Source organism: Papilio polytes, unplaced genomic scaffold (genome assembly GCF_000836215.1).
Source record: "Papilio polytes unplaced genomic scaffold, Ppol_1.0 DF823177.1, whole genome shotgun sequence".
Classification (NCBI taxonomy): Eukaryota; Metazoa; Arthropoda; class Insecta; order Lepidoptera; family Papilionidae; genus Papilio; species Papilio polytes.
Window position 1 is genome coordinate 1,228,299 of NW_013526027.1, and position 12,234 is coordinate 1,240,532.

Below are 12,234 nucleotides of genomic sequence, written 5' to 3' on the forward strand. Positions count from 1 at the left end.
CGCTAATTGTGACGCAACTCTTACCTAAATACACATTAGCGAAATATTTTTGTACCATCCTATATGTTACCTTACCTGGATTGATGTCAGAATAAAACTATAGTATTCTTAAAACAATTAAAGCACTTCATTCATACGAAATTGAACGATGACGGTCAACACCAAGCTCAAAAGCATAAGATAAATTTCATTGATATTTGACATACTTTCAAAGCTGGTAACGCATTTAACTTGGGTATTGTGGATATTCATTTTCGTCAATAATCACCTCATATAATTCCCGTAACTAGTTGCCTCCTTAGTCTACAAACTCGGGAAATGTCCAATATCAATATTAAAATGATGTTCTTACCGAATGAATTGTCCGCCTGCCTCCTGTTGAGTTCAATGCACGCTCGCCTGTGGACAAGCCTGTGGGTGAGCGCCACATATCTCTTGTTAAACTCCACTTCTGACTCCGTGGGGTCTTCGTGACTTGAATCCGCAGTATCTATTAAGTCTGTAACATTTAATTTTAGTTTATAATTCCATCAGACTATTCTAGTCGAGTAACTTTTTGTGACGCATTTTGGTAATGGCTCCATTCGTTATAATTTTCATCAGCAGTGGGGCCTTTATTTTCATTTCTACTTTAGATCTCTCAATTTGATTTGTCTGTCTTACCTGGTGGTATCCTAGTCCAATGATCGTCGTTTTCCGATAACATAATCCAGTTGCCACACCACCATGGTGCTGCGTAGACACCTTTCTCCTCGCGACTAGTCTCGGCACCCTCAGAGCTGCCTGAACATTCTTCATGCTCTGTTGTTGATTTACGAAATTAGTATTAACTAGCACAAAACCCAGTAAGTTTTAAGCCGATAAGAGAACATTACACATTATAATAAAAACATTAATAAATATAATCATTGTTGTAGTGAATGGAAGTAGATTTTTTTATTTAATATTATTTTTAAATAGTTGAAACACGTACCATCTGGATCTGCACTGGCATTAGATCCGCCGAGTTTGTCAAGGCTGTTCCCAGCCGAGCGAGCGATCCTTGTATCTTGAGGTTTTTCGCTACACGCGTATTCTTCCTTACCTCGTTCTTCAGACTGTACAGAATGACAAGTAACGGGTAAATAAAAATGATTTAAGATTAAAAGTATCAAATGGTGATAGAATAACAAACCTTTGCGCGCACGTCTTGTCTATGTCTATAATGATGTCTGGATTTATCTTCAGATCGATATCTCTTGTCAAGTTTTTTGTACAGCCTGGCTCCACTTGCGGGTTTCTTTGATGGCACGCATGACGGAGAGTCAGCAAAGCCAGCTGGTGCTGGTACTATATCAGGAGTGGCATCAGCATATGATTCCTAAAACGCGTAAAAGTACTTTATAAAATGATTAGACAAATAAAAAGTAATCATAACCGAGAAGGGATGGCTACAACTACGTCCAACATTTTGTCTAACTTTCATTAATTGTATTGCCTGCTCATTAAATAGTTTAGTTACATCATAACTTACGTCAGTATGAGAAGTTCTGGACGCTCGACTGTCGTGATCATGTGTGGCAGTAACAATATGGACCTCTTTGCCACAATGCAAGCAATGCGCTTTAGCTTCACCATCAGCAGCCACAACACTGTGCTCCGTCTGTTCTGAATAAAAAACTGAATCTGACCCTGGAGAAACGGATCGGAGTGATTCTGCAGAAGCCGCTTTTGCAAATTTACCTTCTGTAATAGATACTTAATTTTGAAAAACAATAAGACGAATTAGATAAATAAAAAAAAAGTATGTAATTGAAATGACGGCTGAATGAAGAAACATTTTCATAATTTGCAGAAGATGTATTTATTTTTTTACTTACTGATATCTTATTTTTTGTAGGGTTATCTCTTCACTCTACTCTAACCTCATTATAATAAAAACCCTTAATATTTGTTTACAAAATGAATACCTTTGTCTTGTTTTCGGTGATGACGAGGCGATGTCGTTGGGCTTTTAACGTAACGCAATGGCGTCAGTCTTGATCCAGCAGTCGCAAGAGTACGAGTAGTTTCTATATCCTCAGCTTCCAAAGAACTCATGCAAGGTAATGTTGGAATAGATTGTTTTCTTCTGGGTAAACTACCAGGAAGTGATATGCTTTCATTTGAGCCACTTTTTCTCCTGGGCCTGTGTTACATAGTACAAGTTATAAAATACATATTGAAGAGAAATGAATATGCAAAACTTAAAAGTACTAATAAATTTTACCTGTAACTATGATTATTTCCAGACGTAGGAGATTTTGCTAATATTGAATTAGGTCCATTCTTTCTTCTTGGGCTATCGCGCAAACGTCTGTGTTTGCGAGGTGATATATTTCCATTGCCAATTCCATCTTTCCTGTATTGCTCGCTCGAGTCATCAGAAGTTGGGATATTAAGATGAAGCTTCATGTTAGACCCTAGTCCTTCTCTTCTATCATAATGTTGTGGTCTGTGTCCATGAATTCCATCAATGTTTTTGTTTTGAGTTGGACTTTTAGCTTTAAGTTTCGTCCTTTTGACATACCTTTCCCTTTCCATAGGCCGCCTACTTTCGGTCTCCCGCTCTTTAACTGTTTTATCCTTGATACCCTTATCAATGTCAATAGGTTCCTTGGGAGATGACTGTAAGCTTTTATTTTTCTCTACGAATTGTGTTTTTTTCTTTCTGAACTCTGGCACCTTTTCATCTAAGGGGGATTTATTGATAGGCGGTTTATGTGCGTTTCTTTCAGAGCGAGAATTGAACTCAGGGTCTTTATCCTTTCTGCCCCAGTCATCCTGCGAAGTTGATATTGAGTCATCACAAGATTTGGAAAACTCCAAAGTGAATGCTCTCTTTTTTCTTTTTTTCTCTTCGGCTAACCACGATTTCTGTCGACTATTTGATCTATATTTCTGCGAATGCTTGTAAGCTGAAAATTAAAAATGTATTTCAATATTATTCAATTTAGTTTTGTTTTACAAAGACGAATTAATATAAAATTAGCTACTTAATCCACCATCATCTTCATCTTCTACTGGACTTTCATAATAACCCGACGAAGAATAATGCGCACTACGTTCATCATCCGATAAAGAACCCTGCAAAAATAATTTCACAAATAAAAAATGTACTTAAGTTTATAAAATATTTGTAATCAAGACTTTACCGTCATTTTTGGTACAAGTTGTTCTCTTTGATCTTGTTGGTTTTTATGCTCTTCCTTTGGTTTTACTACTTCTTTTGTTTCATTGACGTTTTCCTGAATTTTCTTAATTTTTTCACTTGCAATTTTGCTTTCGACACTTTCAGTAACATTTGGATTTGACCCTCCTATGCTATAGCTACCACTAGAACTACTTTTACCACTAACTGTACCACGAGTAGTTGTGCTCTAAAAACGAACAATTTTATATTCATACATTAAAGTCTGCATCTAATTACTTAACTAGAATGTTATTTGTACTCACAGCTTTTGATAACTCTTCTTTAGATTTATTTATTTCAGTCTTTTCTCTCCTAATAGGTGGGGCCGAATGATTAATATCAGCTTTGACTTCAAATCTTTCTACACTAGGTTTAGACATCTTATCAGTCAAAGTCAACGGAGGCGATGATAGATCGGGAACTATGAAGTCATCATTTATTTGCAGTGGTGGTGAAAAACTAGGAACAATTAAATCTTCGGCTACATTATCAGTTTTTGTAGAAGAATACAGACTAGATGCACTTTCAAAAGAAGAACCTTCTTGAGCTTTGTTATTTTCAGGATCTACAAAAATGAAAATAAGTAAATACAAGAATTTACTCCACGCAAAATATCTAAATAATCCATTTTTAATATATACTTACTACTGTTTTGGTTTTTGCTGTTGCTTTTCTTTGAACTATCAGAATTCGCGGTAACATAATCTTCCGTGGTCGTTGTGCTTTCTGATACATCTGTATTAAGCTTACCTGAATCTGTTCTAGCTAAGCTCGTTTCACTACTTCCAGTCTTTGTTAATATTGGTTCAGAGGGTGATTCTATAATTTGTTTTGGTATTGAGCCATTTGGTTCTTTTTGCTGAGATTTTTTTTGAAGATCCCTTCGTCGCGAAGGACTTAAAGCTCTTTCCCTCTTTTTGTTAATAAAGCTCGGTGTCCTTTTAAACGAAACATCTGATAGATCAAGACTAGGATGGGTAATGGCAATTGCTGGAGTATGACTCGGTTTAGGGTGTCCCGTTGGTGAAGGAGTTTTAGATAGCATTGGTTGTTTTGTAATAGGCAAAGTAATATTGGGAACAACCGCTGGCGGTGATAATGATACCCTCATTTGTTGCGTAGAGTTAATACTGGATGCATCTAACTTCGTTCTTGGAGATGTAGGTGACTGACTCTGATAAATTAAGTTATTTATATATTAATATAAATAATTTTAACAGTAGATAATAATAGAACTACTAACAATTTTTACCTGTGAAGCATCGAATTCTTCATCTAAAGCGTCGGTATCCAGCGACGATCGTTGTTGATGTTGTAATAATAATAGTTGTTTTCTCCTTGACGTCGGAGTTAATAATGCCAGAGCACCCGGCGATGCAGCCAAAGAGCTTAGATCCGAGGAACTAAAATTGAACGTTTCGTAAAATAACTCGTAGTAATATCACTTTAAGAGAGTTAAATCAATGAATTCACAAACCTAATCACGGTCCCGTTATCTGTACCGGAGTCCACTTGTAATACGGTCGTTTGAGATTCATTCCACATTCCATCTGAATGGTCCCTGCGATTGATACAACTTCTTGTAAGATTTGAAAAATGAATTATCAGAACTTATAGTTCTATCTTCAATTACGTCTAAAGTTATTTCGTAAATCAAGAAAGAAAAAATAAGAAAAGACAAAATTATTACCTGCTATGGTCAATTGTAAGTGACTCGTTCGAAGCGCACGGTGATGTCGATTCTAACGGTGCTAGGATTGTTGTAACCTTGTTTGTAATAACAGCTCGTTTGGTTTTTTGTTCTAGTTCATTGTCAATATGAACTGGATCTGGTGACCCGGGACTAGATTTCGCCGTGCTAAAACAGTTTATAAATGTAAATAACAGTAACGTTTTTATATTACGCTTATATTATTTGGTACTTACGGTTCTAATTAAACTATGATTTAACTTATTTCTTAAAATGTATAGTAGCCGTGCATACCTGAGTGAAGGCATTTCATCTCTGATGATTGTGTCTGTTTGCTCCTCAAAACTAACGCTTCGAATTCTAAATGGTTCATGCTTGTAACTAATATATTTTTCATGAAAATCTTCGTAAGGTGCATTCCCGTCAGAAGAACTATGAAGAGAATTTATGCATGAGAATGGATGAAGTGAAGCATTTGCATTCTTAATTATTGCATTGTAACTAGAAGATATTACGTAAACGGTATAATCAAACATAAATAAGTGAAAATCTTGCAAATCGCTGTGTCGGTCTGCGGAGAAGTTCGTGAAAGTGCATTTTCTCAGTACTACATGCTTCAAATTAGCTAATTAAATATTATAATATTAAAAATGAAGGTCTTTGTATACAGTTACTTTTACCTGAAGGAACCATCTGGTTCGAAAGCGAAAATACCCTCGTCTTTGATCGGAGTTTGGTTATAGTTTTGGCCGATGTATTGTTTGTACATAGCATCCCTTTCGCGATCCTCTCTGGTCATATTTTCTTGGCTAGTAGACATGATTATTGGTGCGTCCTTGATGCCTTCACTACTGGAACTAATTTCATTTTTTCTTCTAAAATAATAGTCAATAAGAAGATTGTGCATTTTTATCTATACATAAATTTATGAATATGTTATAACTTACACGTCTAGTAAGATTTCGCCTTCAGACATCGTTTTCTGTAACATCCTTTTGTTCTTCCTGCGTAAAGTTGTAAAGGGTATCGCTTCATCATCGGGTCGTGGTTCAAAGTCTATTATTATTTCCTTTTCGTTCTTTTCGCTGTCATCTGTCGTAGTAGCGGAAGTTTCAGTAGAAGGTTCTGATTGAAACGTTGAAGTTTTCGACAATGGATGAGAAGTATTTTGTGTTTTCTGTGATGCATCACTTGTACTTTTAGACAGAATTGATTTTAAAGAACGTTCCGCTCTTGTTTGTTTAGCAATTTCTTGCTGTAAATATTCTAAATTACGACGATTAAGAGCCATGCTTTTCTCGATATTATCCATATCGTCATCGATGGTATCATCACGATCGCTTTCATGAATAAATTGAAAGTTTTGTTGGAAATATTCTTGTGCTTGTCGTTGAAGAGTACTTAACTCCGATGATTTATCTACTTGTGAAGAAGCTACAGATTTAATGGATGAGGAAGTTACGTCATCAGAATCTCCTCTTTGCAAAAGCGGTGAAGGTGGCATCGCTGAAGTAGGTGACCTTGGTGACCTCGGTGGTTCTTCAGACTGAGTTCTGTGAAGTTTTTCATGATCGTGGTTTATAAAGCTGGAAAGAATTACGAGTAATGGTAATAAATCTATTAAGCCACCTAATATACTAAAAGTTTAAAGCGTTATTAAACATTACGAATGGTACCTTTCAAGCGTAGCATTGACTTCGTTCTCTGTCTCACGTCCTAATAACCGATCACCGCCGACTTCAGAAAATGATTTAGTAAGTCTTCTTACACCTACCGCGTAGCCATTAGTTTGAACGCCCGCTGCCACCATTTTAACCTGTAATAATAATAACTTGAGATTGCTAGGTAAATAAAATATATTAATTTGGAATTACAATAAGTCGTAGTAAGTAAGTAAGTGAAAGATCATAAAATTAAAATTACTTTCACGTAAACAAAAAAGAACCTACCCTTTTGATAGTCCTAGGACTTAATGATAGGTAATTCGGTGGCAGCGGCTTTCTTCCTAGGCAGACTTCAGTTTGAGTAGCTTGCGTTCGCATGACTCCCTTTTTTATCGAATCTGCAAAATATAAATGTGATTACCATAGATAACTAGCCAAACATGTTATTACGTTACTGTTATCTCGAACGATTATGTACTTTATGTTTTGTACTAACCTAATACAACAACTTTAGGCTGTTCTTGTTGAGGTCGTTGCGGTGGTATAATAGGATGCGTTGGCATTGGGCCCATAGGAGGCGGGTAGTGTAACGTCGGCGCGTTTTGAGCTGCTATGTATTGCGGGTACGGTGCGAACGGCTGGAATATTACTGGTAAAGCTGCATACGGCTTGGATTCCGGCTGGAAAACAAATTTGTGATTAGTAATAAAAAATGACTTTAAAGTTATATGACTTTGACCTCTTGTAATAAAAAAAAATATAAAATGTTGCCTACGTTACTCACAGATAAATTTCCTTTCTAACAGTGAAAGAATTTTTAAAATTGACCCCGTAGGTTTTGAGTCATTTTAATTCATACAAAAAATAAAATACTTCCTCTTAATAATATTTGTATAGACTAGCTGATGCTCGCGACTTCGCCCGCATTATATTAAAATAACAATGATAAAATGATAAAAGATTTTTTGAAACATGCCCAGAAGTTTTGGAGATATTTCAATACATCAAAAGTTAGTACAGATTACCTTTACAGTCCTGCCATCAATAAGACGCTCGCAGTCGCGTCTGTAGCGCCCCCCACCGATAGCTGCAGGCATCACGGAGTCATCGAACGTAGTCAGAGTGTGGGACCGGGCGAAGGATACGTGCTTTGTTCTAAAAAAATATTGTTATTTTAGTATCAAGAACTTTCTACGTTTCAATCTATATTCGAATTGCTTACACCTGCTAAAACTAAGACCCCATTTCTACTATTTTGATTGTAAACAAAACCGTGGGCATAGACTTATCCCTTACTCAGTGACCAAACGAATAGCAGAACTGACATATGAAAACAGTCGAGTGTATAATCGTTTAGTGAAAAATGGGCCTATAAAGATTAAAGTAGTCCTTACCTGTGCGGAGGTATAGTGAGGGGTGGCGGTGGAGGCGGAGGCGGTATGGGGGTGTGCGCGGGGCAACTGGAAACCACACCATGTTGTTACTTATAACTAAGGATGTGTTTACATTGCACAAATAATTACATGAAAAACACTATGGTTATATACTTTCTCTTCTTCTATGACATGTTTCAATGCGAATGTTTTGCCAGTGGGAACGCGTGATAATAGCTATGTGTTGTTGATCTTTCGTATAAATCACAAGTGAAGGTATGTTTGGATTTTTTGCTTGATCTCTAAAAGGGTTATTTTTTCAGTATGATATGTTTTTAAGTTGAATTAATATTCGACTTACGGTACAATTGTAGGGGGTCTTGGTAAAGAACCCCCTCGGCTTACTGACGCGATTTGGTCGACATTATAATTTTGCGGCCAACCCGCGTTATCTTCTATTACCGATCTGCAAAAAAAAATACAGAAATTTAATATAACTATATCATACATAGTATTCATTTGTTTTTAATATCCACTTTCCTTTTGCTCAAGACTTCATCCGTGTGGAATAAAATAAAATCTATCCTATGTTAGTTTATAATGTAACATTGATAACAAAATGATTTTTGAAATCGGAAAGTAGTAGTTTTTGACTCTATTCGTTATATACAAAAATACAAATCTTTTATCTTCAGATTATTAAGTAACGTAAAATGACAAATAACATATTAGTTAACTTAATAAATTACAAAGTAATAATAATAATTTCTTTAAAAAGACAAATATCTACGAGAGGTAACTTTTCCATTTTGAATATTACTTTCAATTTACTTAGCTAACTTATTATTTAGTATAAGACTACCATCCACTGTAATATTTATTACTTCGCACACGTAGTTCAAACCAGTCAAGTTGTATTTGAGCTTGAATAACTTAAGAACTTAGTAACGTTTAACTTATTCATAACTATACATACAAAAGTACAAAAGTTAAGGTAATACTAAGCGTTAATTTAAATTATTTATAAGCATTTAAGTTTTTATTCAATACTAGCTGTTGCCCGCGACCTCGTCCACGCGATATTAAGATAAAAAGGAGCCTATAATATGTCAGTCTATGTCAGCTATCCTTCTTTGGAAGTCCAGTCGAAATCGGCCAATTTGTTTCGGAGATTATCTGGAACAAACGCGGCTAGCGGACAGACAGACAAAAGTTCTATAAATTCGATTTTCGTTATCAGCAACGCAAATACCTCATTATCAGCATCTTCTCGGAATTTTTCTTTTGAATTACAAACAGACATTCCAATTTTATCATATGTATAGATTCAGATGAAAAATAAACGAAACAGACTCACATTTTTTTAGTAAAAACTGAATTAAATCGCAAATCGTATCATAAAGATAGACAATTGTGAAAGGTAAACTATTACATTATAATTAGTTATAATGTAAAAAGTTTATCTTAAATTTTCTTCCTACACGTAACTCTTTATCAATGTATCGTAATAGAATAATTGAAAATAAATCAATGCCACATCGTTTATTCCTATCACGGTAACCAAATAATTCGAAAGATGCCAGAGGGAATATTTACGTACGCGACGCGTGTCACAAATAAGCTTGTATTTTCATACTGATTCCTTACATTGGAACGTTTTTATTGAATGTGTTAAAGAACCTTTTAATATTCTAGCCTTTTTATCTGATCCAACTTAGCGTTGGCTTTGGTAACTTACTAACTTACTACAATTTCTTACACGATTTTGAACTTGAAATATATCAAACCTTTATCAAATTTCCTATTATTTATTTCTGTAAGAGCGGCCGCACACCTGAAATTAAACTATGGTACAACTGTTTAGTCTAGCTTTGACTTCTATATTCCAAATTCACATCACGCATACTATTGAATTGGCTGCGAAACAATCGACAATCGACAATCGCACAACAGTTGTGCGATAGTTTACTCAAAGGTGTGCGCCCGCTTTTATAAATACGTCCCTGAGCTTAACTACTAAATGTCATACTAATCTTGCAATGATTTGTACCTACACTTAATTGTAAGTCTGTCAAAGGCAATTAGAGCCATGATTGAATCAGTCATTACGCGAACGACCTTAATTATAATAATGATTTACATACTGTGGCCACTCCATACGGGTGAAGTCTTCATCCTCTGGCATCCAGGTGTAGCGTTTGGGGTCAGGCTGGCTGCACACGGAGCGTGGCCGCCGCCGGAAGTATGAGCACTCAAGATCCGAGTCGTGTGCGCACAGCTCGGCCGGTGCGGGAGATGGCTGCCCAAACCTATAACAAAGTATCCCGTCTCCACTCTGTGATACATGAATGCACATTGTTATATGTTTTGCAAGAGAATGATAAGACGGCAATATTGTTTTTGAGTATTTCCGGAATCTAGCGATAACAATTTCGATTGTTATTACGATTAAAATGTATTGTTACTAGACGCTTTTCGGAAATTCCTTTTAGTTATGAATGGGCTTACTTTGCGGTCACTTCACGTAGCGTGATATTAAGTTTTAACCTTTTTTATTTCCTAATTCAATAAAAAATAATAATTTAAAAGCATGTACCTGGGATACCGCTGTATGGGTGCATAATCGGTGTTGAGATTCTCATCCGAGGGCACTCTACGACGGACACACACGGATAGAAATGATGCTCTGGAAAATTAGTTAATAAATGAATTAACACATGATCTTAAAATATCTCACTTCTGTTAGCTATATTTATATTTAGTCTATATCTTAGGAAGTCATTTGTGGGAATATCTAACACTTCTTACATCTTACTAATATTATAAATGCGAAAGTTTAGATGGATGGATGTTAGTTAGTAGATTAACTTCTTAAAGGATCGCGACGATATAAATATTTTGTATTCCACCATTGCTTCAAGTTAACCAATAAAACGTGAACCTTTTAGGGAGGGTAGGTGTAACAAATTGAGCATTTTATTATACCTCGCCTTTAGAATATTATTGAGTCAATATAAAAGAATGGGGAAAGGATGCCACGTGAATATAATTCAGTGATATTACCTATTAATAATGGTGTTATTTTTTTATCTGTTGTCTCCGTTTATGATGATGATAATCGTACTAACATAAAATTTTGAGCGATAGATAGACGTTTATTAGAGTTTGTAGGCAAAAAAGTTAAACGAATCTTGATTAAACTTGGTATAAATATAGATGATAGGCAGGAAGAACTCATAGGCCACATACCTTTTCTTTAAAAAAAAGACGCGGATGTAGTCGCGGTAGTTTATTCATAAATTTTTATTTAAAAAAATCAATCCCGAACATTTATATTTATAAAATAAAGAGTTATACCCAACGGACTTCGCAACATACAACATAAAATTTACGGGTATTTTACGTAAAATCCTTCAGAGAATACATTTTGTGAAATATTTCCTATAAAGTTAAATATTGTAGGAACGTCAAAAAGGGATTGCTATCTATCCTTTGGGAGCAACAATTTCTGAGTCGTTCGTATAAACATTGTCGAGGCTTGACTTCGTAACTCGTATATTATGCATGAACGGGACATTGATATGTGCTAAGGGACTTACCTTGTTCATCATAGGAACAGGTACATAGAGAAGATTAAAACTTTATGGAGTATATGCTAACAAATTCTATAGGGAATGTTGGAACAGAACCTGGAGGTTATCTTAAAGATACGTTAAACAGAATTTAATGTTACTAATTATTTTACTATTACTCGTCTATTTTTCCGGTGACGGCACCGACACGAAAGTTTAAACAATTTAAGAGTTTATTGCTGTAGAAATAAGTAATTAAAAATATGTAATGTTGGCATTATTATCTCAATACTGGCTGAACCTATTACCGACTGATGACCGTATTGTTATGCAAGCTGGTTTCCTAATTACAAAGAGTAGCACTATGGGATTGGCATATCTTTTTAAAAATAAAAATCCCCTTTCACTCCTAATAAAGAATGAAAAGATAAGGAAAACAAAAAGAAAAACAGAATTAAGTTAACAACGCAACCTTTTTTATTTAATGTGCCCAAAATAATAAAAACGCGCCTGCAATGTTACGATTCTCTTACGTGTCTTGAATATTTTATAACACATTATACTAGCATAAAGATTTATACGCCAAATTTATGATTATTCACGATTGCAATTGTCTCAATCTACTCATATTTATAGAACAGAAGTAAAAAAAATGCAGCAAGGGAAAAATGATCTATCGTTTTAGAGGGCGATCGAGCCATTTTGTTCTTCCCTAAAAATATGA

At 35.2% G+C, this 12,234-nt stretch overlaps 1 protein-coding gene across 1 annotated transcript in view; it reads right to left on the reverse strand.

Moving 5' to 3' along the window:
• LOC106105067 overlaps positions 1–12,234 on the reverse strand; it is a 93,828-nt gene that overhangs the window by 4,937 nt on the left and 76,657 nt on the right. Inside the window, exons 5-30 of the mRNA XM_013285291.1 lie at positions 10,535–10,624; positions 10,083–10,247; positions 8,300–8,404; positions 7,960–8,025; positions 7,591–7,720; positions 7,062–7,245; positions 6,851–6,963; positions 6,578–6,717; positions 5,849–6,487; positions 5,582–5,776; positions 5,196–5,333; positions 4,902–5,069; positions 4,689–4,772; positions 4,464–4,614; positions 3,857–4,385; positions 3,475–3,776; positions 3,174–3,398; positions 3,015–3,105; positions 2,249–2,936; positions 1,950–2,167; positions 1,514–1,725; positions 1,175–1,360; positions 974–1,097; positions 664–801; positions 353–499; positions 71–75 (exon numbers count right to left, since the gene is read on the reverse strand). Coding sequence (XP_013140745.1) covers positions 71–75; positions 353–499; positions 664–801; positions 974–1,097; positions 1,175–1,360; positions 1,514–1,725; positions 1,950–2,167; positions 2,249–2,936; positions 3,015–3,105; positions 3,174–3,398; positions 3,475–3,776; positions 3,857–4,385; positions 4,464–4,614; positions 4,689–4,772; positions 4,902–5,069; positions 5,196–5,333; positions 5,582–5,776; positions 5,849–6,487; positions 6,578–6,717; positions 6,851–6,963; positions 7,062–7,245; positions 7,591–7,720; positions 7,960–8,025; positions 8,300–8,404; positions 10,083–10,247; positions 10,535–10,624 — 5,233 coding nt within the window. The remainder of the gene's footprint in view (positions 1–70; positions 76–352; positions 500–663; positions 802–973; positions 1,098–1,174; positions 1,361–1,513; positions 1,726–1,949; positions 2,168–2,248; positions 2,937–3,014; positions 3,106–3,173; positions 3,399–3,474; positions 3,777–3,856; positions 4,386–4,463; positions 4,615–4,688; positions 4,773–4,901; positions 5,070–5,195; positions 5,334–5,581; positions 5,777–5,848; positions 6,488–6,577; positions 6,718–6,850; positions 6,964–7,061; positions 7,246–7,590; positions 7,721–7,959; positions 8,026–8,299; positions 8,405–10,082; positions 10,248–10,534; positions 10,625–12,234) is intronic.